Here is a 24,316-nt window from a genome sequence, read left to right as displayed (position 1 = left end):
ACACTTTAAATTCTATCAATGCCATATAAATTAGGATAAAAAACCTAACATATAATATTTAAATATATTTAAAAATAATATAAGTAATACTATCCATTACAATAATTAACACCTTCAATATTTAAAAGTTATATAAAAAAATTAATTTACTCTCTAAATTCTATTGGTACCACATAAAATGGATTATATGATAAACGTATATTGTTTGAAATTGACGAAAAAGAAACTAAAAATAATATAAGTAATACTATACATTACAATAGGTAACACCTTAAATATTTAAAAGTTATATAAAAAATTTAATTGACTCTCTAAATTCTATTGGTACCACATAAAATGCATTATATGATAAACATTTATTGTTTGAAATTGACGAAAAAGAAACTATAAATTACAATAATTAACAAAATAAATCTCTCAGCTCCAACAAATCTATCAATTAATGCCACATAAATTGGGACATGGCAAATAACATATATTATTAAAAAAGTAGGTTCAAAATGTAGTATAAAATACAATAATTAACAACTTAATATATTAAAGAGACATATAAAAAAGGGTTAATATTTGAAATTCTGCATGTGCCACATAAATTAGAACAAAGAGAGTAATAAATATTATTTTCAAAATTATGTTTAAAAAAAGTACTACAAATCACAATAGCTAACAATTTAAAATATTTTAAAAATCATATAAAATTTTCAATAACTTCTCAAATTCCATAATATGACATAAATTATATATATATATTGGGCCCCGTGCTGGCACGGGGTCTTATATCTAGTATATATATACACTGGAAGTTATTTTTTTGTTGTCTTAAATATACCCTTGAATAAATAAAGAGGTCCAAATATGTCATCACACTAGCCTCGAAAGCCGTGTAGAGATGCATTTGAACATGAAATTTATTTGAAGATTGAAAAATAAATTCTAATAATTCACTCATTTGGCAAATGAATGGAAAATACCAGAAATATTTTTTATTTAAGAGAGACAAACTTCCCCTAATAAATAAGAAAAAGCTAAGAGATAAATTAAAACACTATAAAACATAACAACATGTCGATGACTTGAACTCTGTTTAAATAATTCTTTTTCCTAAATTAATTTTCCAAATTATCGTTTTCTTCTTGGGATTGTGCCTAAATATTTTTACCAAAACTATTTTTTTTTTCAATTGATCAACGAAGTAATTATTTGAAAAATTAGTAAGATGAGGCCTAACCTACCTTACTTATATTTATTCCTATTAATAATTTTTAATTTTAATAAGAGATTGCTATACATTTTATTTAGGGAAAAAACTCAAATATGTTATCAAACTATTAGAAAAGGTTCATTTATATGGTTCGTTAAAAATTTGACTCATTTATGTCATTGCCGTTATAGAAAAGGTCCATTTGTATCACTTTTTATTTATTAATGGAACCCATTTCCAAATTTCCAAAAACCATTAATGTGACGTGACCTCTTAAGAGGTCACATGTCACCAATTTAAAACCATGTCATTTAATTAAGGCTTAAATCCGTAAATTTTATTTAGACACCTTAATTTAGCTTTGTACCTAATGAACACTTTATATATTTAAAAGTGATTCCAATTAGACACAAAATGCTAACATGGCAAAAAGTGTGTACAACACCCTCCTTAAGCGCGTGGAACAATAAAAAATGATATTTTTTTTTTCTTTTCAACTTATACACCTAAATTAAATTAAAAAATAATAATAATAATAATTTTTTAAAAAAAAAAAAAAACAACGTCTTCTCCCCATCTTCCTCCCTCCAATTGTTCTTCCATTTTTTTCCCTTTTTTTATTTTTATATGTAGATCTAATTAAGGTCTTAAATATTCCGACAAAGCTCCATTGTTTCCGATGAAAATAATATTCCAGCAAAGTTATTGATTATTTTTTCCAGACAAAAGTTCATTATTTTTTCATGTAATTGTGATAATGATGACTAGTGAAAGAAGATGAAGACCATGAATGAAAGGTTTAATGCCATTAGAATGAAAGGTGATTGAGGGGTTAGCTTAGATGGATAACAATGGTGTATTATTGACGCCGGTGAAAGAGAAAAGATTCGATTGAGAAGAAGAAATGGGTGGAGGCTATGGTTTAGTGGCAGTTGAGGTGCAGCATCTCAATGCTTAGGAATTAAGATCCGACGACATTGGAAATGGAAATAAGTAGCGGTTGAGGTAGAGCGGCACTGTGAAATTGGGAATAAGTTCCAATGGAGAAGAAGAAGGGTGGGGTGGGGGTGAGTTAATTTAATATATATTTTTGTTTTCCTGAAGTTCCTTTTGAATTATTTAAATAGAGTTTTAAAAAAATTTAATTCAATCGACATGTGTCTTCGTTTCATTGGTCCATTTGGTATGCATATGCGTTTGAGATGCACGCATGTTTATCTTTTTTATTATTATTATTTTGCATTATTCTTATACACTCTACCAAACGATCCCTAAGTGTTCAATGGGTACAAGACTTTATTCAGATGTCTAAGCGAAAAATGTGGATAACTTTAAGAGGTCGCATATGACTTAAGCATTTAATTAAAAATAAAAACAAGAACCCATAAAACCAAACCTCAAATACAACAACGGTGATGCAATCACCTTAAACAGCACAAGGAGGCACACAGCTAAAATTTACCCTACTCCTCGTGTAAACAGTATGTAAAATTAATCAACTAACTTTGAACATGACTTTACCAAATTCTAAGACTTGAATTCCTTATTTTTATTTATTTTGTAGACTACCTTTTAGACCGTACGTCTCGTATTTTGCAAATCATTAAATAATAGTTCAGATAAAAAATTCATAATTATTATATTTATACATGCTACGTCAACCTTATATTATTCGCGCTTTTACACTGTCATTTAATATAACTATTCTCTATTTCAAAAAACTCGAACCCAAAATCCCAGATTAAACAACTCTACAAATAATTACTCTCGGATTACATCATCATAACGTCAACCAGGATTAATTCTAGAATTGTATTTCATGACTCATGAATATCAATAAAAAAAACACAAATAACCAAGGTCTCATGTCTTCATTTTCTATCACGGTCAAAAAAAGCCATACGGGGGACTACTTGTATTTTGTCTATAATTAACGAACGCATATAAATTAGGCCACGTAAACTCCGGACACAACGCAAATATAAGTTATTTTTCTAAAAATCTTAGTTTTATCGAGCTAGGTAGGCATTTGTGATTAATATGACAGGATATGAATCGCGAAAATGGATGATTTTGGTAGCGACTATCTGGATTCAAGCGTTCACCGGAACGAATTTCGACTTCTCAGCTTACTCGTCGGAGTTGAAGGCTGTTTTGGGAATTTCACAGGTTCAGTTGAACTACCTGGCGACTGCGTCCGATCTCGGAAAAGCGTTGGGATGGTCATCGGGGTTAGCGCTGATGTATATGCCGTTGTGGTCCGTCATGTTTGTAGCTGCTTTTATGGGGTTGTTTGGTTATGGAATTCAATGGTTTATCATTCTTGACTTCGTTTCATTGCCTTATTTTGTGGTTAGTATTATTCTTTCCATCTTTTTTGCTACGGGTTTCATTTATATTTATATTCTTTAATTTGGTTTTAGTTAGTGTATTTATATCTTTTTAACTTTGGGTGTATGAGCATTCGGTACATGTATCAGTCCGTGGAAGAGTGAAAGGGTCAGAACTTCTTGGGCACTCTTGTTAGGCATCAACTCTCCTAATTTCGCCCATATATCAGATTGAAGTTCCACTATACGTTTACTGGAAGGGTTAAGACTTGGAAAGTCCTCAAAAATACCATTAGAAGAATCGTTAATAGTTGTTGGTTTCAATTTATATTTATATTCTTTAATTTGGTTTCAGTTAGTAATTATATCTTTTTAACTTTGGGTGTGTTTATAAGTAGACAATTAGACTTGTATAAAATTGAATAAATAAACACATACATCCTATGTGGGGTATCCTACATGCAATTTGAGTCCTACGTGTATTATATCATTGTCACATAGTACTCATGTTTCTACTTGTTCAATTTTATACGAATTTAAATGTCTATTTATGTACATCCAAAGTTGGAGCTATGTTAAATATACCTATATTAAACATAGTATTAGTGTGCACTGTGCACTAGTGTCAAATTAAGAATATTTTTTTCTTTTTCATTTTGTAGTAGTAGTGAGTTATTGCTTTTTATAATGATATTTTTAGGCTTTAATTAGCTGTCTAATTAATCACGTTTTATTTCTAATTCATAATATAATTATCTATACTAATGTTAGTAGTAATTGTTTTCAAATGAATTCGTTGTGTTGGGCTTATTATTTTATTTAAATAAATAGTTAACGTGTCAACTTCAGCAATTAGATATTTATTTTAATCCGTAAAAGGTCAAAATATAAATCATTGAATAGCCAAACCCTTTTTTCTAAATAAATAAATAAATACCAGAAGTATACAGAACATGCTAGTATATCTTTATGGTTGCCTCTTTTTTCTTTTATCCTTTTTTATTACTAGTATTAAAGCATGAATTATTCTATCCCTTTACTTATCATGACAAAACAAAGGTTATATACTAGTAAGCTTATTTTTAGTCTTTTGAATTCACTTTAAGCTGTCTATCAAAAAGTAAAAATTATGTGTTATAAATCATAAATTACAGATATTTAAGACCACATAAATATTAGTGGCCGTGGTGTAGTGTCTCTGAATAAGTCTGGTATATAATACACCAGACACTTCATTCACAGTGGTCCAAACTAATGTTCTACTTTTTTTAAAAATCCCAACGTTTTGGTAGTAACAGGAGAAAAGAGACACATGTCCTTTTATTATATGGGTTATATCTTGTGTGTACGAGGTCCTCTCGACAAAACTTATACTCCTTTCATTCAATTTTATATGGGTTAGTTTGATTCAATATAAAATTTAAATAATTTTAAAAAAAAGAATTTATGGTCTAAAATAAGTGATAGATATTTATATAGTAAAAAATTATTTGATTAAGAGTAAAATCATGAGTATTTTAAAGTTAAAATTGTTATTGAATATAGAAATGTATCATTTATTTTAGACCGACTAAAAAGAAAAATAACTCATATAAAGTGGGATATAAAGAGTATTGTAATTAATTTTTTTTATGTACGTATATTAAATGTTGAATTCCAACTTCTTCATATGGTTACTAATCTATATTTTGAACTTTTTAATGAAAATTCTGGCTGCATGTCCATTTGCTTTGGTCCATGAACTCCAGAATTTTCCATATGTTACATCAGTTATATGTCCATTTCAAACCGTTAGCATTTAAAAATCCTAATAAACAAAATCATTTTTCCTCAAGGAAAAATTAAATAAATCATTTAAATTAATGAAAAAAAAGAAGTATATTAATTCATGGTTTTATCCTGTATTATTTCTTTACTGCTTGTAAATCACTCACCTCCCTGGACTAATTAACGCGATTTTTGTGAGTTCAAACAAACCTAATGTTTTTAACTCGAATTATATATTACATATGTCAACAATGTTTATAACGTTAAATAACACACTATGAATGTACGAACTCGAATTCACGACTATTGACAAATCATTGCAGGTATTTTTCCTATGCTTGTTAGCTGGAAGCAGCATCACATGGTTCAACACAGTTTGTTTTGTTCTCTGCATAAAAAATTTCCCTTCTAACAGACCATTAGCACTTGCACTTACTGTAAGTTTTAATGGAGTTAGTGCAGCCTTATACAACCTTGCTGCAATTTCATTAAACCCTTCTTCAACTCACATTTACCTTCTTCTTAATGCTTTCATTCCTCTATTCACTTCAATTGTATCACTTATCCCAATTCTTCGACAACCCCCTGTGGATCCCCTGCCTTCTGATTCCATCAAACACGAACAGCTCATTTTCGTCCTGCTAAATTTCCTTGCTATTATTACTGGCTTCTATCTTCTCTTTGTACATTCAAATGATTTATAATTAACGCGATTTTTGTGAGTTCAAACAAACCTAATGTTTTTAACTCGAATTATATATTACATATGTCAACAATGTTTATAACGTTAAATAACACACTATGAATGTACGAACTCGAATTCACGACTATTGACAAATCATTGCAGGTATTTTTCCTATGCTTGTTAGCTGGAAGCAGCATCACATGGTTCAACACAGTTTGTTTTGTTCTCTGCATAAAAAATTTCCCTTCTAATAGACCATTAGCACTTGCACTTACTGTAAGTTTTAATGGAGTTAGTGCAGCCTTATACAACCTTGCTGCAATTTCATTAAACCCTTCTTCAACTCACATTTACCTTCTTCTTAATGCTTTCATTCCTCTATTCACTTCAATTGTATCACTTATCCCAATTCTTCGACAACCCCCTGTGGATCCCCTGCCTTCTGATTCCATCAAACACGAACAGCTCATTTTCGTCCTGCTAAATTTCCTTGCTATTATTACTGGCTTCTATCTTCTCTTTGTACATTCAAATGATTTATCAACTGCTCGTGTCATTTTTGGTGGTGCCATTTTATTACTAGTCCTTCCATTAGGCATTCCTGGGATTATTTATGCACGCGATTGGTTTCAACGTAAGGTGTTCTCTAGTTTTACTCTTCAAGGTTCCGGCTTCCTTCTAGTGGATGATGATGATCTTGAATTTCATAGAGAGTTTCTTAGTCGCGAGAATAGCCAGATTAGTGTAACGTCTTATGGTGTAAATGGTGATGGACCGACTCTTACATTAAGCCTAACGAGGTTTATTGGGAGTAGTGGAGATGGTGATGAAGGATCATGTTATGGGAAAATGATTGGGGAGGATCAGTTGTTTATGCTTGGAGAAGAACATAAGGCGGAAATGTTGGTTAAAAGAGTGGATTTTTGGTTATATTATTTTGCTTACTTTTGTGGAGGAACAATTGGGCTTGTGTATAGTAACAATCTTGGACAAATTGCACAATCACTTGGACATACTTCAATGACTTCTACTCTTATTACCTTGTACTCGTCCTTCTCCTTCTTTGGTCGTTTGCTCTCTGCAGCTCCAGATTTCATCAGATTGTAAGTTAAAACCTCACTTTTCCTCTGTTTTCATATTTTGTATCAAAGGGTAGGGAAGGTGGGAATGCAGTGGTGTAGTCACATAGATAGAGTGAAAGGTTTGCCCGTTAAACTTAAGTGTCAGGTGTCCGCGAGACACAATGAGGACGAATTAATGTGTCTAGATGTGTATTTTCAAAGTTTTACCAATATTATACTGTATATATAGGCCAGAAATTACTTTAAAATATTAAAACTTGAACACCCTAGGCGATATTCCTGACTTCCCCCATTGAGGAAATGGATCATGACACTCTGTATACTGACTTTAGTTGTTGCATTAGGCGCAAAGGTGGATTTAGGACATGGTCTATATATACATTTGTGAAAAAATAAATTAAAAAAATGTATACATGTAATAAAATCACCCACATTCTGAACCAACTGACTCTAGATCATGAATTTGTTATAATTAGAGTTGCAATTGAAAATGAAGGAATTTCTTTGGCAGGAAGTTTTATTTTGCAAGAACAGGATGGCTAGCAATAGCATTAGTTCCAACACCAATAGCATTCTTCTTAGTAGCAGCAAGTGGAAATGAGGCAGCACTTCAAGCAGGAACAGCTCTAATTGGCTTGAGTTCAGGATTCATCTTTGCTGCAGCAGTGTCAATAACATCAGAACTCTTTGGACCAAATAGTGTTGGAGTAAACCACAACATTCTCATCACAAATATCCCAATTGGATCACTTGTCTATGGTTTCCTTGCTGCTCTTATTTATGACAATAATGCTGCTGCTGCTGGTTTTGCTACTTTTTCAATACAGATGGTTAATGATTCAGTAGTTTGTATGGGGAGAAAATGCTACTTTTCAACTTTTATTTGGTGGGGTTGTCTTGCCATATTAGGACTTGTTTCAAGTGTATTGTTGTTCTTAAGAACTCGACCTGCTTATGAGCGATTCGAGCAAAATCGTAGGATAAGCTAAGTTTGTTGGAATGATCATCTTGAAGTTTGTTATCTGCTAAATTTTGTATTCAATGAAATATGAATAGTAACACTATTCTAGAATAATAATAATAGTAAATCAAGATGTAGGAATGATAAATCGAGCTCAGTGAATTTACGGCATGTCCTTAAGAAAGTTATTTTCCTCAAATATATGAGGTTATGAAATGTATCCTCCCATGATAAAACGATTTACTTCAGCAGAATAGTGGGGTACCTCAAATTTAGCTGAATTTTGTACTCACTCAATGACGGCAAATGACACTTAAGTTTTTAAGAAGATCAAAAAGAGTAGAAAACTTGGAAAATTCGTAGTTGAAAAATAGAGAGGAAACCCCTATATTTCTAGCCAACTAAGTATAGTATGAAGAAATGCTTAGTACGACTTATTAGAATAGTCCCAACCCTTCGAAAATTCACAATCCATCAAAAAAATCACAACTCATTCAAATTGGAAAGGTGTTCTTAGAGCACTAGCTCCTAAGTTGGTCATTGTCCTAAATTGGATAGTGGCAAAGTTAGTATACTTATTTGGAAAAAACTACATTGAATAGCCGCCCATCAAAATGATAGCCGATAATTTATATATATATATATATATATTATATTGTATAATATACATATAACATACATTTTTAATTCAAATAGTGTATATCTTTTGTATATTTGACTTGGTAGTGCAATAATTTTGACCGACCAACTACTTTTTACTAGACTTAATAATCAAAAGATTTACCACTAATAACCTCACAAGTATCATGATTGTGTAGATTTCAATAACATCAGTACATACAACTTGAACACTTTTCATATATACCTATCAAGAATCTAATCTCCCCAAAGTACTAACAAATAACATCAAATATTTCCACACAAAATAATACTACTAATATATTAATGGTAGGTACAAAATGTTTCATTCTTAATGCAAAGGAACAATCTTTCATAAGCCAAAGCCATTTTCTTTGCAGTGAACATAGAAGATGCATATTCCCTACAAGCCTTTCCTCTTCTTGCTAATTTCCCTCTTCCTTCTTCAACTACTCTTTCAAGTGCTTCAACCAATGACTCCACATTTGGTGTAAACATAAATCCATATTCATCATTCACAACAATTGTTCCTTTTATACTTGGAAACCTTGAAGCCATAATTGGTTTCCCACTCATCATTGCTTCCATTAATGTAAGATCAAGTCCTTGTGGTCTAAGTGTTGGATTTACAAATATGTCTATTGAGTTATAAAATGCTTTTAATTCAGATGGATTCATTGAACCTAATACTATAACTTGAGGTCCTAAATCTTTGTACCTTTGTAACCAAGGTCCAGAGCCAGCTACTATTAAATAAACATTAGGGTATTTTTCTTTGAGTTGTGAAAATGCTTCATGAAGTAAAGGGTGTCCTTTATCTTTTACTAATCTTCCAGCTACACCAAGTACTATGGTTGCATTTTGTGGTAAACCTATTTTGGACCCAAAATCATGACCTAATCTTGAATCTTCACTAAAATCTTTTTCATCTACACCATTGACAATTACATGGACTCTTTTTCTTGGAATTTGATACACATCTCTAAGCATTTCTCCACAACTATCACTTATAGCTACATGATGTGCATAGTTATGAAAAAATCTAATTTCATTTAGCACCTTAGGTATCATGCCTTGTAGGCCTTGGTTGAAACTCGAGGACATAGGCTCGTTAGGGTTTCTAGCTAAATCTTGGAATATGCTTGATTGTATACTCTCTAGAGCTATTCCATGCCATGATACCACGAGATTCGGAAGGCTAAGAGCTACATGATGAGGCAATGCCACACTTTCTGAATGAATTACCACTACTAAAAAAACAGTGAATACCGACCGACCTCCAGAGGTTGATATTCCCTGAAATACCGACCTAAAACCAACATCCCAGCTTAGGTCGGAAAAAGCTTGGTCGCTATTCAATACCGACCTCTGGAGGTTGGTTTTTATTTTATGTCGGAATATTCATGCTAAGAGCTACATGATGAGGCAATGCCACACTTTCTGAGTGAATTACATCGAAAGGCTCTCTCTCATTTTCCTCTTGATATTGTTCCCATGCCTTATTGTAACGCCATCTCCCTACCTCGCCTTCATGCCAATGAATAATTGGTGAACTTTGTGAAGAATCATCGATCATATGTGATGTAGTAGGAGTAACATGTTCCATAGGAGGTGAAGTAAAGACATGTACTTGATGACCACGACTTGCCATAGCCATATGCAACGTATAGGCATGACGTTCCATGCCACCGGGGGTAGCACTCATAGGCCATTTCCTTGAAAAGACCGCGATTTTTAGAGTTTTCAATGGGGGTTTTTTATCGTTGAACTTCAAACGATTCCATGAAAACTCAGCATCGCGTAGATCACCGGACCATGACTTGATTTTGGAAGAAGTGGTGGTGCAAATGGAGTTAGTAGGGGTATGGAGGAGTAGAAGAATTGGAATGGTGAAAAGAACAATGAAAAAGAGGGTGGTACAAAGGCTAGAATTAAGAGAAAAAAGAGGCTTTTTAGGCTTGTTGAATGCCATTATGTCTGAGGTTTGAAAAAAAATAAAAGGGGTGTATAGAAATATAGATATAACTTTAATTTGTATATTAAAGGGACTTTTTCAAAGTTGATATGCCAAGGAAAGTGGGAAAGTTTGGCACATATGCACGCACTTAAGCAAGTGCACATTGGATTGTTGAGTTGGCCTTTTGCTTGCTTTTTAGTGCGTTCCTCACGCATAATGCAAGAAAATTAAAAAGTTGGGACAAAATATATATTTAGTGAAGTTTCATGTGAAAGGGCCTTAAATTATTCCAACTTATGAATGAATTTTAGGTGGCCGTCACCCTAATAATCAAAAAGACTTTTCATGTGATGCCCCATGAGAAAAAAAAATGAATCGCATGTGTGATGAGATTAAATAAATAAAAATATGTTTAGATAAGATAATTATACATTTTAATGTTAATTTAATCGTGCCAAAAATGCCAAAAGGTAAGGAACAAATTGAACTTTGATTCTACAAAGACTCAAACCTAGGATCCTCCGCTTGCTCGGATATCATGTTAATCTTGTGATCATCTTATCTAAAAGTTAAGTTATTAAAGAGAATAAAGTTTTCTTTATTTAATCTCAATGGTTAAATAAGTGTTTATTTACGTAATTAAACATTTGTGAAATGACCAAGAGTAACGATGTTGTTGCTTTCTTGGCACATGTGAGCTGAGAGGTTCTTTTTAGTAAACATTTTTACTTAAGTTAATTAATCTACACTTAACTTGCATATCGTACTCCCTCCATTTAATTTATATTTCTATTACTACTTATAGAAGGGGATTATAAAGTTCGTTTAAATGTAGGCACACAGTTCAATAAAAGAAATTATTATTTTTTAATAATGATAAGAAAAATATGTAGCATGAATTATTTTTTTAAAAAATAATAATAAATCATTTTTGGCATAGAACTAATAATGGGAAATCATTCCACAAATGTAATTCATATATATAGTTCCTAACTAATTTGACTTACTAAAGGCACAAATGCATTAAAATTTAAAGGATATTGCTTTATAAAATGCTTTACTTTGTGGAAATATAACATAAAGAGAGAGTGATGTATAAGTTTTTTTTTTTTTTTTATAAAAGTCAACCATTCAACTTAAGCAAACTTGCAAATTAGACGCATTTGGACATTGAATTTTGACGTTTTTAATTTAGAGTCCATCTTGTAGAAAGTATTTTGTGATGTACGTATTTTATTGAAATATAATTACATGTATAGTTTTTAAGACTCAATTATTATTATTTTTGGTTGACTTTCTTCTTTTAAGTTTAATTGATGGCTTTTATTTCTTGGCCTTTAATTAAGCAGTATGCACTAGAGTACCTTTGCTACTTTTATAAGCACCATTTTCATGCTTAAATTTTCAGTAATATATTAATTACGTGGTCGAAAAAACAGCTTTATCTTTTATTGGACGAAATGTATATTGAGTAGAAGCACAAATAAGAGAGATAATATATATTAAAGGGATTAAGGGTGTTATATAAGTGGATGAAATTATATTTGAGCAGATTAAAATGAATTAAATTAATAAATTAATTTTGTTATAGCTAGCATGATTTTAGCTTGAATCAAATGGACATCATAATTCTAACTTAAAAATTATTCTTTTATACCAAAACAAACTAGTAATTTTTTTTTTATTGAAATCATTATTATGCTAAAATAAACCAAATACACACATTATTTTTCTAATGCTTTAAAATGTTTTTGTATTGGTCAATTTAAGCTATTATATAAGCAGCCTAAAATTAACGCAAGCTTTCAAATAGTCTAATTTAGACTTGGTCCTAATATTTTTTGATGATATGATTATATTTAATATAAATTGAAAATTTTAACTTTTTACGCAAAGTAAAAAAAGAAAGAAGAGGAAATGATGGAGCTCTATTTATGTTGACACATGTCTTTGTTGAACCTTTAATCTTGGTTTGGTCCACAAGAGCTTTAAAAGCAAAATCGTCTACATAGGCATGAAAAAACTTTTTTATTTTTGGGATTTCTTTATCCAGTGTTGGTACTTATATTGAAGCCCAACTATTATGAATTTGCGCTGTGTAGGGCTCTATTCGAGAGAAAACGCTCCCTAGCAAATATTTTTCCATATTAGACTCGAAAAACTTTTGTTAGGAAGATCTAGACAAGAAATTTGTAGTATATTTCACAATTGAATAATCTTCTAGGCCACTTTCTATGTTTCTTTGAAGAGAAATTTACTATTTTAATTTAGTCTCCATATGTTGATGAATACGTAATATGTATTTTTACTGTTGAATCAGGATAAATTATTATGCTATAATGTAAACGTCGTAACATAATAATAATTCATGTCAAAAATAGAAATGAGTGCATCAAAATGCCTCCAAAACTATCACATTGCTAAAAGAAAGTTATAATGCTATATAAGACCTTATGGTGGTAACTTTCATTTATTTACAAACAGTTAGATCTCACCTCAACTCCATACTTTAAATACAATATTCATATATATAGGTATAGACATTATATAATTATTTCAAGCACAATCTTTCATCATACATACATACATTTACTTGCTCTTAATATTAACACCCATTCTTGAATTCTTAATCACCACAATTTTGCTATCCTTGTTTCCTTTTGGTGCATAAACAACATACTTATTGCTTGATTTTGGTGAAGGTGGCCATTGTCCACAAGCCACAGCCATGTCCCTTAGTGGTTGAATGGCTTCTAATGTTTCAATAATGGCTGGCATTTTGGGCCTATCTTTTGGGTTCAAACTTGTGCATAGTGAAGCTAAATGGGCCATTTCTTTTGCACCTTTTACTGAATATTGTCCACCAAATCTTGGGTCCATTATGCAACGCAATCTTCTACTACTTGACAAGTAAGGCCTGGTCCAATCCACTAAGTTTTGCTCATTTTTGGGCCTTGTTTTGTCCATTGCTCTTCTTCCTGTTAGTAGTTCTAGTAAAACTACTCCAAAGCTATATATGTCACTTCTTGTAGTAAGATGTCCTACATCATAAGTGGAACATGAACAAATTGTTCTAGCTTCGTATTTACACCAAACAAATAAATGCAATATATAAACTATGTTAATTACTTAATTATGGTTGAGAGAAGGACCAATGCAATCTGACATTAATTTGTAGCAACTCTTAGACGTGGACAATTTTTTTTGGTTTGGTGTAAAGTGTAAACTTCAGCGATGACTAGTATTCTTCTCTAATGTTGAAGACCAATAACATAGAAAATAAATTTTGACCTATGTCGAAGTTGGTTTCGACTAGAATATATAATTTGTATGACTTTCCCTTATAATGGAGATTTTCCTTTGGATCGTTACAACGCTCGTTAAATAGAAGTGAATAGGTAAGAAGTAGAAAGCCCCATATCAATCCATCTCCATAGGAGACAATATGAGCTTCATTTTTAACTTTCCCCCCTCATATTTAGTGTATTGCATTTTCCCACCTTTTGCAGCTAAAGTACTGTCTAGTGAGACACAAGTTCTTTAAAAACTGAAGTCATATAGGGCATAAGTCATAACTTAGGGATATTTTAATTTGAAAACTTGTGTCACATGCGATTGTTTTTTCGTTATGAGGGGTATAAGTTAAAGACCAACGTCGTTATGAGGGGTATAAGCTAAAGACCAACGCAAAATAAGCGCATAAGTGTCAAAGACTATTTCTATTATACCTGTGCTAACATATTCAGGGGCTGCATATCCATAAGTGCCCATTACTCTAGTAGTAACATGAGTGTTTGATCCTTCTGGGCCCATATGTGCAAGCCCAAAATCTGACAATTTTGCAGTAAAGTCCTGAAAATAAAAACATATATCTATTATACACATATATTATACATTAATTATATTGACTAAAAATTTGAAATAGAAAAAAATTTATAAAAATAAATAATATTTAAGAATACATACAGAATCAAGCAATATGTTGGAGGTTTTGAAATCACGATAAATAACAGGTTTTTCAGCACCATGCAAGAAAGCAAGGCCTTTGGCTGCTCCTATTGCTATCTTCAATCTTGTACCCCATGGCAATGACATCGCTAACCCTGAAATTTTTATGCAAGTTATTTTATTTCGATTTTTTTTGTAATTCGTTGAAATTTGACCTTTCGTTCATTTGTATCTTTCGAGAAAATTACACATACTTCAATTATTTTAATCTGATAAAAGCGGACTTACTTTTAAAGAGATGATTCTCAAGGCTGCCTTTGGGCATGAATTCATAAACAAGAAGGCGCTCTTCATCCTCGCAACAATAACCAATCAATCTTACCAAATTTTTGTGCCTTAGCTGCCCTAGAAATATTACTTCCGCCTATATATCAACCAAAAATAACTTGTTAAATAATTCAAAATATACATATTACTCACTCCGTCCATGTTTCACTTAATTAAGATCATCTCACTCATCAAGAATGAATAATACTGGACAAATAAAGGCAAACATAAAAAAAACACGAAATAAACAAAAGATTTCTTTCTATATTGGGCTTTGATATTTTAGCTTTAACTTGTTGATGATTAACGAGATTTCTATATTGTTATTCAGCCATATTAAGTTTTGGGACCCAACAATTATGAAAATCTTCATGAAGAAAAAATATTTAAACACAAAAAGGGAAAAAAACAAAAAAACACCAAAAAAATTAAAATAACGTGGGGCCACAATAGAACTGCCAAGTCCTATTTTATTATTTTATTTTTTCAAGTCCAAGCTTATGCTCTGTAAGTCAAGGATTTAATTTATTTATTTATTTTTGAAGGAGCTATTGTCTCTTCATATAGCTCATAAAACAATTGATATCCTGTCTCTTCATAGCTCAAAAAATACAATTGACATCAATAAAACAGAGTTTTCCTTATATAGAAAAACAAAATTTAAAAATATAATTTGTAAAGGAATTTCATCAACTATAATCATATGACATCTCATACCCATGGGATTAACCAATTCAGATTCACGTTCAGTAAGATTTATGAAAGAGTATACACTTCCTACCAATAATTCTTCCACTTTTAGAGCTCTTGAACCCGCCCGACCTGAAACTTTTGGTATAGGGAGTGAATCTTATTTTTCACACCATATCCCTCGATGCTAACAACTAGAGATGTCAAAATAAGCGGGTCAAAATAGGTTAATATGATAATTTCACCCAAAAATTAGTTAGACCGAAATGGACTAGGCAAAAAGCGGGTCATATCTTAAATAATCTGCTCATTCTTTTTACTAAAATTTAGTTTCTTTCTTTGTTCTTTTATAATGTTTTAATTACCTAGCAAATTATTATTTTTTAATTAAAATAATATATAATATATCCGGCAAAAAAAATCTTTTTAAACATAATTTGATAATTAGATTTCTCAAGTGTCAATATGGATAATATATCAACTCAATTCTTAGATTAATTTAACTAGTCAAGTCAAAATGGATGGAGTCAATAACTCACTCAAACAAATTATATTTTTATGAACAAATTTTATCGCGCTCGGAATAACAACAAAAGTTACCAAGAGGAAATATAATAGATGTTAATAATAATTACCAGCCATTCCCTATGCCCTTGAAGTCCTTCGATATTAAGAAGCTTAACAGCAACAGCTTGAGATTTCAAACTACTCCTCAAATTCTCATCAACATACCCTTTATGTACTGTCCCAAATCCACCTTCTCCAAGCAAATAATTCGTCGAAAAATTCTGCGTTATCGCGCGTAATTCACTCACCTGGAAATCAAACAAGTCAGGTCCAAATGTTTGAGCAAGATCCTCGTTAATCCGAGTTGACGAGGATCTGCTCAAATCCGAAAATGATAACCTACGAAATGATGGTAATGGACCTATATTCTTCGAAAAATCGGATTTCGAGGTTTTGCACCTACTAAAATTACCAAATATTGTTTGATCATCAGCTGAACAACAGTTAGCTGTAAAAGGTCTCCAAGATTTTGAGTCTTTAGTCATGATTTGGTTTGATGAAAAAAAGATGGAGAAGTTGATGGGAAATATAAGAAGGGATATGTGGATTAGATAAAGGTAATTTAATTAATTAAGGTTAAATAATTGAGGTTTATTTTTTAAATTTAAATTTATTGATTATTATCCACAATGAGGTAAGGACATTCTTTGTGTAACTGCTCCAACCACTCTACTAAATAGGGTATTTTTGTTCTAATTATTTTTTTGTGGGATTAATTTTGTTGCTTGATTTGTCAACTAACGTACTTGTCTTCATGCAAAAAAAGGTGTTATTTTTTTTGTAATAAAGAATTTGGAATAAATGGCACTTCAATTATGCCGACTTGACTTTAATTGGTTAAATCAAATAGAAATACTTGTGTACTTTATGGTGTGAAAAATATATGTAAAAGCTAATTGGTAGTTTGGAATTAAGTTGAATGGAAAAAAAAAATGTAACGTATGCAAGACACTATAAGGTGCAATTTTTTTTTCACACATAAAATGCATATTGATTATCTCAGTATCAAAAGCTAATTTGAATGATAAGAATTATCCAAATCATATAAAAAGACCGCTCATCTCTTAAATGGCTCGGCTTAAGGGTCATTCACTTCTACTATAGTGTAATTGTTAATTTTTATCTCTCAAATTCATGGTCTTTAACTTTTACTTCTATAGTTCATTTAATGAAAAAGTTTGTGGATTAAAATACCCTTGATTATGACCAAATTTTGCTAGGAAAAACTAATTTCACAAGACAATTTTTTAGAGAATGTTTGTCTTGGGACACAACTTCTGTAGTATCTTAGCTTATTTGCAAGACAAGACTTTTTAGAAATTCTAGTCTTGGCCATAACTTCTGTCACTGAACTTATGACCTGTGACATAATTTGTGCCACTAATTTTATGTCATGTGATATAACTTTGCTGAATTTATATCTCATGACATAATTTGTGTTACTAAACTTATTCCTTGCTATATCATAACCCCTCTCACTGAACTTATGCACTGGGCCTTATGGATTTTTTTAATGTTTTCGATGCAAGAATTTATACATGTGGATGATATAATAAGTTACATCACATTATATTTTAATATGTTATATAGCATATATTTATTTTTTTCTTTTAGTTACTAATCATACTTTTTATTGATAGTTTAGTTTGAGAGGCTTTAATTTCACATTCTCAAGTTGGCAAGTTGAGGAAATTATTGCATCATATTTTTTACTTGCTCCATGGAATATCTTCTTCTTATTGTTTTCCTTTATAAAAATAAAAAATAAAAAAAATCCCCCCGTGCACCTTTTCCATGAAGGAATCCCGGGTTATGTCTTTAATAATAAAATAATGGTGTATGTATACATGCATATAACACACTTTTTTTTATGACAAACCATAATCCAGTTTCTTAATTAGAAATTGATAATGTAGTTGGAGGGTTCAATCCACCTAGGTTCGAATTATGAAAATAATTATTTGTTTTTAATTCAGAGCGCTTCCTCAATTTTAAAGAGCTATATGATATATATATATAAAAATCTAAATTAATCATACAAATAAATTCAACTATCATCATATTTTATAGCAAAAAATTTCATATAGTTCCGAACATCTGGATAAGTTGTGCGATTTCCTTTAGCGTACTGATCACGTCCTATTTCACAATGACAAAAAAATAAATAGCGATAATAATATAATTGTCGTCATATAAATTATACTTTTTGACGATAATAAATATTTATTTATTACTAATACTTCATATAAATGTCATTAAAGGCTTTAGTGACTTTGAATATAATGACATTTACTAAATTACCACTAAATATTTTTGCGGCAATAAATATTATCGCTAAAAAAACTATTGCTTGCCTTTTCTGTTGTAATGTTTATACCCAAAAATAAGTATATATCTGATTACATTTCAAACAACTTGCATATATAACTCGTATAAATAAAAATATATATATAGGACATCAGGTACTTAGACAAAAATAGAAAGGTATATTTGAGATCAAAGTATGTTTCTCCAAATTTATCACATATTAATACATCAAATATGTAGGAGTGGTTAAAAGAATGAGGTGGTGAGTGACGTTAGTTATAAGTTACAAACTTATTTTCCTGCTCCACTATAACAACCATACTTTGGATATATATGTCACATTAAATTAAAAAGATATGAAAATTTCTAGTCCATAGGTATAGCGTCACCAATTTTGTATATTTGCTTGGAGTCTGCACACACAATATGACCAAAGTTGGTAGGATATTTTGCCCGTACGTACTTTAAGGTCAATTAAATTAACATAGAAGATAAATTTGTGTAAAATATTTAGTATACAAAACTTAAACTCTTATTATTGTTTGTTTTTTATAATGCATATTTTTTTTTAAGAAGTGTTTAATTTGTTGTGAAATACAATATTTTCTGTATATGTAGATATTTTGGGATTATTTTTTTTCGGTGTTTGATTAGGTATTCGACAACTTTTACTAACGATCGATGGGTGCGAGGATGGTGCATGACTTGTGATTAAGTAAGAATTTTGATAGGAAAAGTTGATGATAATATAATGTCTACATGTTATCGAAACAATTTAAATAAAGAAAAAAGTTAACTTAGTAGTAGAAGAAAATGTTTTACCACTAGTAATCAAAGGCAGAATCAAGGGGATGTATGAGACCTTTCGATAGAAAATTATATTAAAATTATTTTTATGAATATATAGTATATGTTTGAATTCTTTGACATCTTCAATAGACTTCATGTGTTTAATCTTAATATTTTTAACTCCTTTAACACTAGTCCGAAGGACAAATGATTGTGTACTTGTGTTAGCAAATCTAATCTATTTGGTTATTTGTGCAAACATAGTTCAGCGAGTATACATTTGATGGTTATGTTTGCAAAGGTAATCACACTAATCAGTTTGGCTACTTTTGTAAACTAGGTTCAGTCATGCCACCTGCGAGTGGATCAAAACCCAGTCTAGACAACCTAATTAATCAGAGGAATGGCCCATCAACAAGCTTTTGATACTAGGCCCATGAAAGGTCAACTGAACCGGCCCACTTTCGAGAGAATTAAACCAAGTCTAGGATCCATCTTAATATATATAAGGAGAAATTAAGCGGATAAGCAAATATATATTAGTTAATTAACTAACATAGCTATAGTTTGCATTAACTATCATTCACAACTTACTTCTAGCTATAATTATGAGTCCTATGTTATAGTTTGTGTGTAGTTTTCGGTTGCAGACTTTATACAAATGTTACTTTCTTTCTCTCTATAATCCTTTTACCTTATTTTCTCCTTAAACCACTCAACACAAATTGATTTCAAAATTTGAAAATTTCATTCCTTTCCTCTCAAATCGTGCTCCCAGATTTTCAGGGTAAATCTTATGCGGTTTCAACTACTTTATTTATTTTTTATTTTGACAGTTTCATTCTTATTGTTTTGATTTGTATTTGTATATGACTGTGATTTCTTGTGGATTTTCAGTTTTATCGTAAGATACAATTTGTATGACTTTTGTATAATGTAATTTGTATAGCTTTTCAAAGTTCAGATGTTTGTGTTTGTATAAATTCTAACAAATTTTTGAGTTTTATCATATTTATATAATTTCAAATTTTGTATTACTCCAAAAAATAGATCCAATTTTAGATCTGCAATTGCACACATATTTGTATAAATCCGTAATTGTATATAGCTATTCTAATTGTATAATTTTATATTTTATTATACAAAATATATAAGTACAAAAGTCTACCAAAAAAGTTATACTTATACAAATATATAAGTACAAAAGTAGACCAACAAAATTATACTTATACAAAATATATAAGTACAAAAGTCAACCAACAAAATTATACTTATACAATATATAAGTTCAAATCAGTTAACCTGGTTGTATATTTGTCCCCATACATATCATAATAAATTTAGTATTCAATTCAACAAAAAGTATACTTATTTGTATATTTTGATATACATACAAATTTAATAATCTTTTGACTCGTCTACCAATATAATCATACTTATAACATAATAGTTATGGCCCAACAACAAGCGTTTGATACTAATTAGGCCCATGACAGCTTAGCAAAACCGGCCCACTTTCGAGAGAATTAAACCAAGTCTAGGTCTCCGGGATCCATATTAGTATATACATATATATAAAATAGAGAAAAATGTATAAAATAGCAAACTATTAATTCAAATTAAATGTTATAATCACAGTTTCATTTAATTCTAATCCGTAGTAAACACTTTGTCATTCGTCTCTCTCCCCAGAAATCTCGCTCGCCACTCTCCCTCGCCTCACTCACTTTATACAAACACAAATGTATAAATTGTGCTTGTGTTTGTATAAGAAAGAAAACTATATATACAAATACAAATACATATCTCTTCATCCTATACACTTATAATTATACAATACAAATCTTCCCCTGCCCAGTTCTCTTTTGCCTTTCTCTCTTTCTCGCTTTATACAAACACAATTATACAAAATACAATGTATAAAGCGAAAGAGAACTTTGATATACACATACAATTGTTTTAACTCGATTCAATTATATACGAATTCAAATTTTATGCTGATATACAAACACAAAGAATATATACATATACAAATGCAGTTTTCATAGACACAGATGCTCGATTTATACAAATCAGATGCCTGCGATTTATACAAATCAGATGCCTGCGATTTTATACAAATCAAAGCTGCATGCGATTTTTATACAGATCTGATGCTCCATAGGCGCAAATAGCAAAACTGTAGCTATAGAGCGCTAATATGATTTTTATGCTTGCTAAACCTAAAATTTACTCTATAAAATATGACACGATTTTTCCTATAAGAAGAGAATCTCTATTTTGATAAAATCTTAGGGGTTGTTTGGTTCATGGGATAAGGAGGTGGATGTTTGATAATTAAGTTTGAATATAACGATTTGCTTTGTTTGAATCAAAATCATTGAAGCTAATAAATATGTCATAATTTAAATTGCTCAAAATTTACTCAGTCAAAATTGATTGAGTTAATGTGGGTCATAAAAGTCACTCTTAATGTATCTTTCTTAAATTAGTACTTAGCTTAAATTAATCCACATTTAGATCATCTTAATTTCTAAATTTATTTTTGTATTGTTTTGCATTTGCCTCATTAAATTATACTATGTACCCATTTTGACCCATTATATACTAAATACATCAAAATCAACCAACATGTCATAAATCAATCCGTTTAAAAAATGATTTAATTTTGTCGTCTCTATATTCTTTTCTTGCTTAAAAGTTGCACTTCAAAGGAAGTGAAGAAAAAAAAATGCAACATTAGGGTTTTAATTCAAATTAATAGAATGTTTATTAAGATCCATCTTGTCTTATTTCACTAATCAAATTATATTAAAACATTAAAACTTTTGAAAAGATTATAATTGAAGAAAAAAATTTCGAACGTTTTTATTTATAGAAACATGAATTTGAGCTGACTCATAATTCGCTAGCGTTTGGCCATAGATTTTCAAATATTCTTGGCAAATATTATTTGGGTGAAATTCGAAATATATTTCACTTTTTAGAAAATATGATTTATACCCATAAGTTTTTAAAACTATCAAAACTAACCATAAATTTGTATTACAAGTCAATTGGATCTTCGTTGCAACAAATAACAAGTAGTATCCATGCCACTAGAGCAATGTGGTAGTTTGGAGTGAGTGCAACAAGCATCATTCCATACATCGTGAAGTAGACAAAACACATGACTTTGTTACCTTGAGCCGATTGTTCATCATTTTAATCAACAACCATATCATCACTTTCATATTCACTGAATATTTCATCACTACTTTGGTGTTCACGTAAAAAATTATGTAATACAACACAAACAATTACTATAGAGGGTGTTTTTATAAAAGATAAAAGTTTGGTGTAAAATTTCAATTTTCAAAAGATCCCAAATAATGAGATTTGGCCCAAATACTAGAAAAAACTAGTATTTGAGAATTTGGGAAATTTGCCAAAAATATTTGCCAAATAATGACAAATTGTATGAAAAACACTATTTGCCAAATTTTTCCCCAAATATTATTTGGGTTTGGCTTCCTTGAGTAAGAAATTGGACTCTTTCTCCCTTTTTTTTTCTTCTCTCCATCCTTTTCGAATTTTGATCTAAAAGATTCATTAGTTTTTAATATTCTTCCTTCGAAGTTACTTGACTACTTGTTTAGTTGCATGATTTAAATTGGGACTAATGTTCACAAATCACAAAGGTAACATAAAAAACTATCAAATGATTCTTTATCACAACATCAACAATGATAATAATACTGAATAATAATCAACTTATTCTCAAAAACATATTAAATATATATATCAATGATTACCTATGACCATATATAATTTCAAAATTAAAGACAAAACTAGCTAGTGATCCATCCATAGATAAGAAAAACAAAGACATCTTTAAACTTACTAGAAAATAATTTAAGACTAACGATTTGCCCTACAATTTCATAAATTTGTATAACAAGCATCACTACGTTTTGCTTTCTTTATTTTCTTTCTTTTTATCCTTCCTCAAGGTTTCTTGTTTTTTCTTTGGAAGAATGGAATTTACAGCATTAATATTTTCATCGATTCCCCAATCTCCATAGTAGCTGGCTGAATTAGTCTTGTTGGAATTTCTTGGTTCATCACTCTTTTTTTTCTTCAATGGTTGCCAGAAACAGCATGTTGGTCTTGGTGGTGAATCCATTTTAAGAGGAAAATAACAACAACAACAAAGACTAAACTAAATCATATATAATTGTATATGGAGGATGTTTTTTAGTACAAAAAAATTACTTTTTTTGTAATATATAACTCTCTTATTAATTACTATCAAGTCTGCTTTTATTTCAAAATATTGAAGTATTTCTTATTTATGTTTTCTTTTCACATCCTATAAACACTACAAATAAATGCTCAATTTGCGGGGTTTAAATGTACATATTGCGGCGGTCAATAACCCCCACAAATTGTCACCACGGTGGTCTTCAAAACTCTCGCAATATTGTTCGACGCAAACTGTTTGCGAAGGTCTTTTTGCTGACCGTCGTTATTGTATAACGGCAGTTTAAACCCACACAACCCGTAAATTCACTTGTTTAATATTTTTTTGGCAGAATGATCTGATAGATCCTTGTACTTTTTATTATATTTTAAACAGAAAAAAAATTATTTTTAGTCTAAAATTTGATCTTTCACGCTCCTATACGTGATATCACGCATTTGTGCCAACTCAATAATTAAGTTGACATATAAGCTTGGTCAATTGTCAGAAGGGTTTAAAACATATAATTTCATTGAGTTTAAGGGTTCAGTTAATAAATAGTCAAGTAGAAAGGTTTAGAATACAAACGCATACAAGTAGAAGGGTCCATTAGACCATTTCGCCTATTTTTTTTTTTAAAAAGCAAGTTGTGTGGGTTAAAAACCCCTGCAATTTCATATTTGGACGTAAGAAGATCATATGGTGGAAGTAATTAATCCTTATGGCACCATATATATGATGTTCTTACATCCACAGATGGAACGGATCCACCAGCTACAAAAAGAATTTAAAATAAAATTAATCAAAAGGACAACAAAAAAATCCTAACAAAAAGAACATTATT

The 24,316-nt window shown here is 30.5% G+C and overlaps 3 protein-coding genes and 1 long non-coding RNA gene across 4 annotated transcripts in view; 1 reads left to right on the top strand and 3 right to left on the bottom strand.

Moving 5' to 3' along the window:
• The window catches only part of LOC102584907 (uncharacterized), an 18,314-nt gene extending 14,567 nt beyond the window's left edge, over positions 1-3,747 (bottom strand). Inside the window, exons 1-2 of the long non-coding RNA XR_368639.2 lie at positions 3,737-3,747; positions 1,233-1,236 (exon numbers count right to left, since the gene is read on the bottom strand). This is a non-coding gene — a long non-coding RNA (uncharacterized lncRNA). The remainder of the gene's footprint in view (positions 1-1,232; positions 1,237-3,736) is intronic.
• Positions 3,204-8,078, top strand: LOC102585131 (protein NUCLEAR FUSION DEFECTIVE 4-like). The gene is made up of 3 exons (XM_006363809.2): positions 3,204-3,553; positions 6,146-7,086; positions 7,577-8,078. Exons 1-3 carry the CDS (start codon positions 3,242-3,244, stop codon positions 8,052-8,054), a joined length of 1,731 nt encoding a protein of 576 aa, XP_006363871.1. The 5' UTR covers positions 3,204-3,241; the 3' UTR covers positions 8,055-8,078.
• A 738-nt stretch (positions 8,079-8,816) lies between these two features.
• Positions 8,817-10,709, bottom strand: LOC102584047 (uncharacterized). The gene is made up of 2 exons (XM_006363807.2): positions 10,103-10,709; positions 8,817-9,897 (listed from the first exon to the last, which is right to left on the bottom strand). The coding sequence occupies exons 1-2, from the start codon at positions 10,635-10,637 to the stop codon at positions 8,969-8,971; spliced, it is 1,464 nt and encodes a 487-aa protein (XP_006363869.1). The 5' UTR covers positions 10,638-10,709; the 3' UTR covers positions 8,817-8,968.
• Positions 10,710-13,037: 2,328 nt separating this feature from the next.
• On the bottom strand, positions 13,038-16,660 carry LOC102583701 (serine/threonine-protein kinase At5g01020). The gene is made up of 5 exons (XM_006363806.2): positions 16,223-16,660; positions 14,859-14,994; positions 14,589-14,725; positions 14,351-14,474; positions 13,038-13,663 (listed from the first exon to the last, which is right to left on the bottom strand). Exons 1-5 carry the CDS (start codon positions 16,637-16,639, stop codon positions 13,212-13,214), a joined length of 1,266 nt encoding a protein of 421 aa, XP_006363868.1. The 5' UTR covers positions 16,640-16,660; the 3' UTR covers positions 13,038-13,211.
• Positions 16,661-24,316: the final 7,656 nt, after the last annotated feature.

Source organism: Solanum tuberosum, unplaced genomic scaffold, assembly GCF_000226075.1.
Source record: "Solanum tuberosum cultivar DM 1-3 516 R44 unplaced genomic scaffold, SolTub_3.0 scf00465, whole genome shotgun sequence".
In the NCBI taxonomy this organism is placed as follows: domain Eukaryota; kingdom Viridiplantae; phylum Streptophyta; class Magnoliopsida; order Solanales; family Solanaceae; genus Solanum; species Solanum tuberosum.
The sequence above is the reverse complement of the archived record's forward strand: the minus strand, read 5'-3'. Positions and strand labels throughout refer to the sequence as shown.

Bases quoted from the DNA above. Each gene is read 5' to 3' on its own strand.
- LOC102585131 (XM_006363809.2), top strand. From the start codon at position 3,242: ATGACAGGATATGAATCGCGAAAATGGATGATTTTGGTAGCGACTATC. The intron at 3,554-6,145 runs GTTAGTATTATT...AAATCATTGCAG, and splicing joins TTTCATTGCCTTATTTTGTG to GTATTTTTCCTATGCTTGTT. The intron at 7,087-7,576 runs GTAAGTTAAAAC...TTTCTTTGGCAG, and splicing joins GCTCCAGATTTCATCAGATT to GAAGTTTTATTTTGCAAGAA.
- LOC102584047 (XM_006363807.2), bottom strand. From the start codon at position 10,637: ATGGCATTCAACAAGCCTAAAAAGCCTCTTTTTTCTCTTAATTCTAGC. The intron at 9,898-10,102 runs GTGTGGCATTGC...TAATTCATTCAG, and splicing joins CGATGTAATTCACTCAGAAA to AAAGTGTGGCATTGCCTCAT.
- LOC102583701 (XM_006363806.2), bottom strand. From the start codon at position 16,639: ATGACTAAAGACTCAAAATCTTGGAGACCTTTTACAGCTAACTGTTGT. The intron at 14,995-16,222 runs GTAATTATTATT...GTTGATATATAG, and splicing joins AAGGGCATAGGGAATGGCTG to GCGGAAGTAATATTTCTAGG. The intron at 14,475-14,588 runs GTATGTATTCTT...TTTTATTTTCAG, and splicing joins CCAACATATTGCTTGATTCT to GACTTTACTGCAAAATTGTC.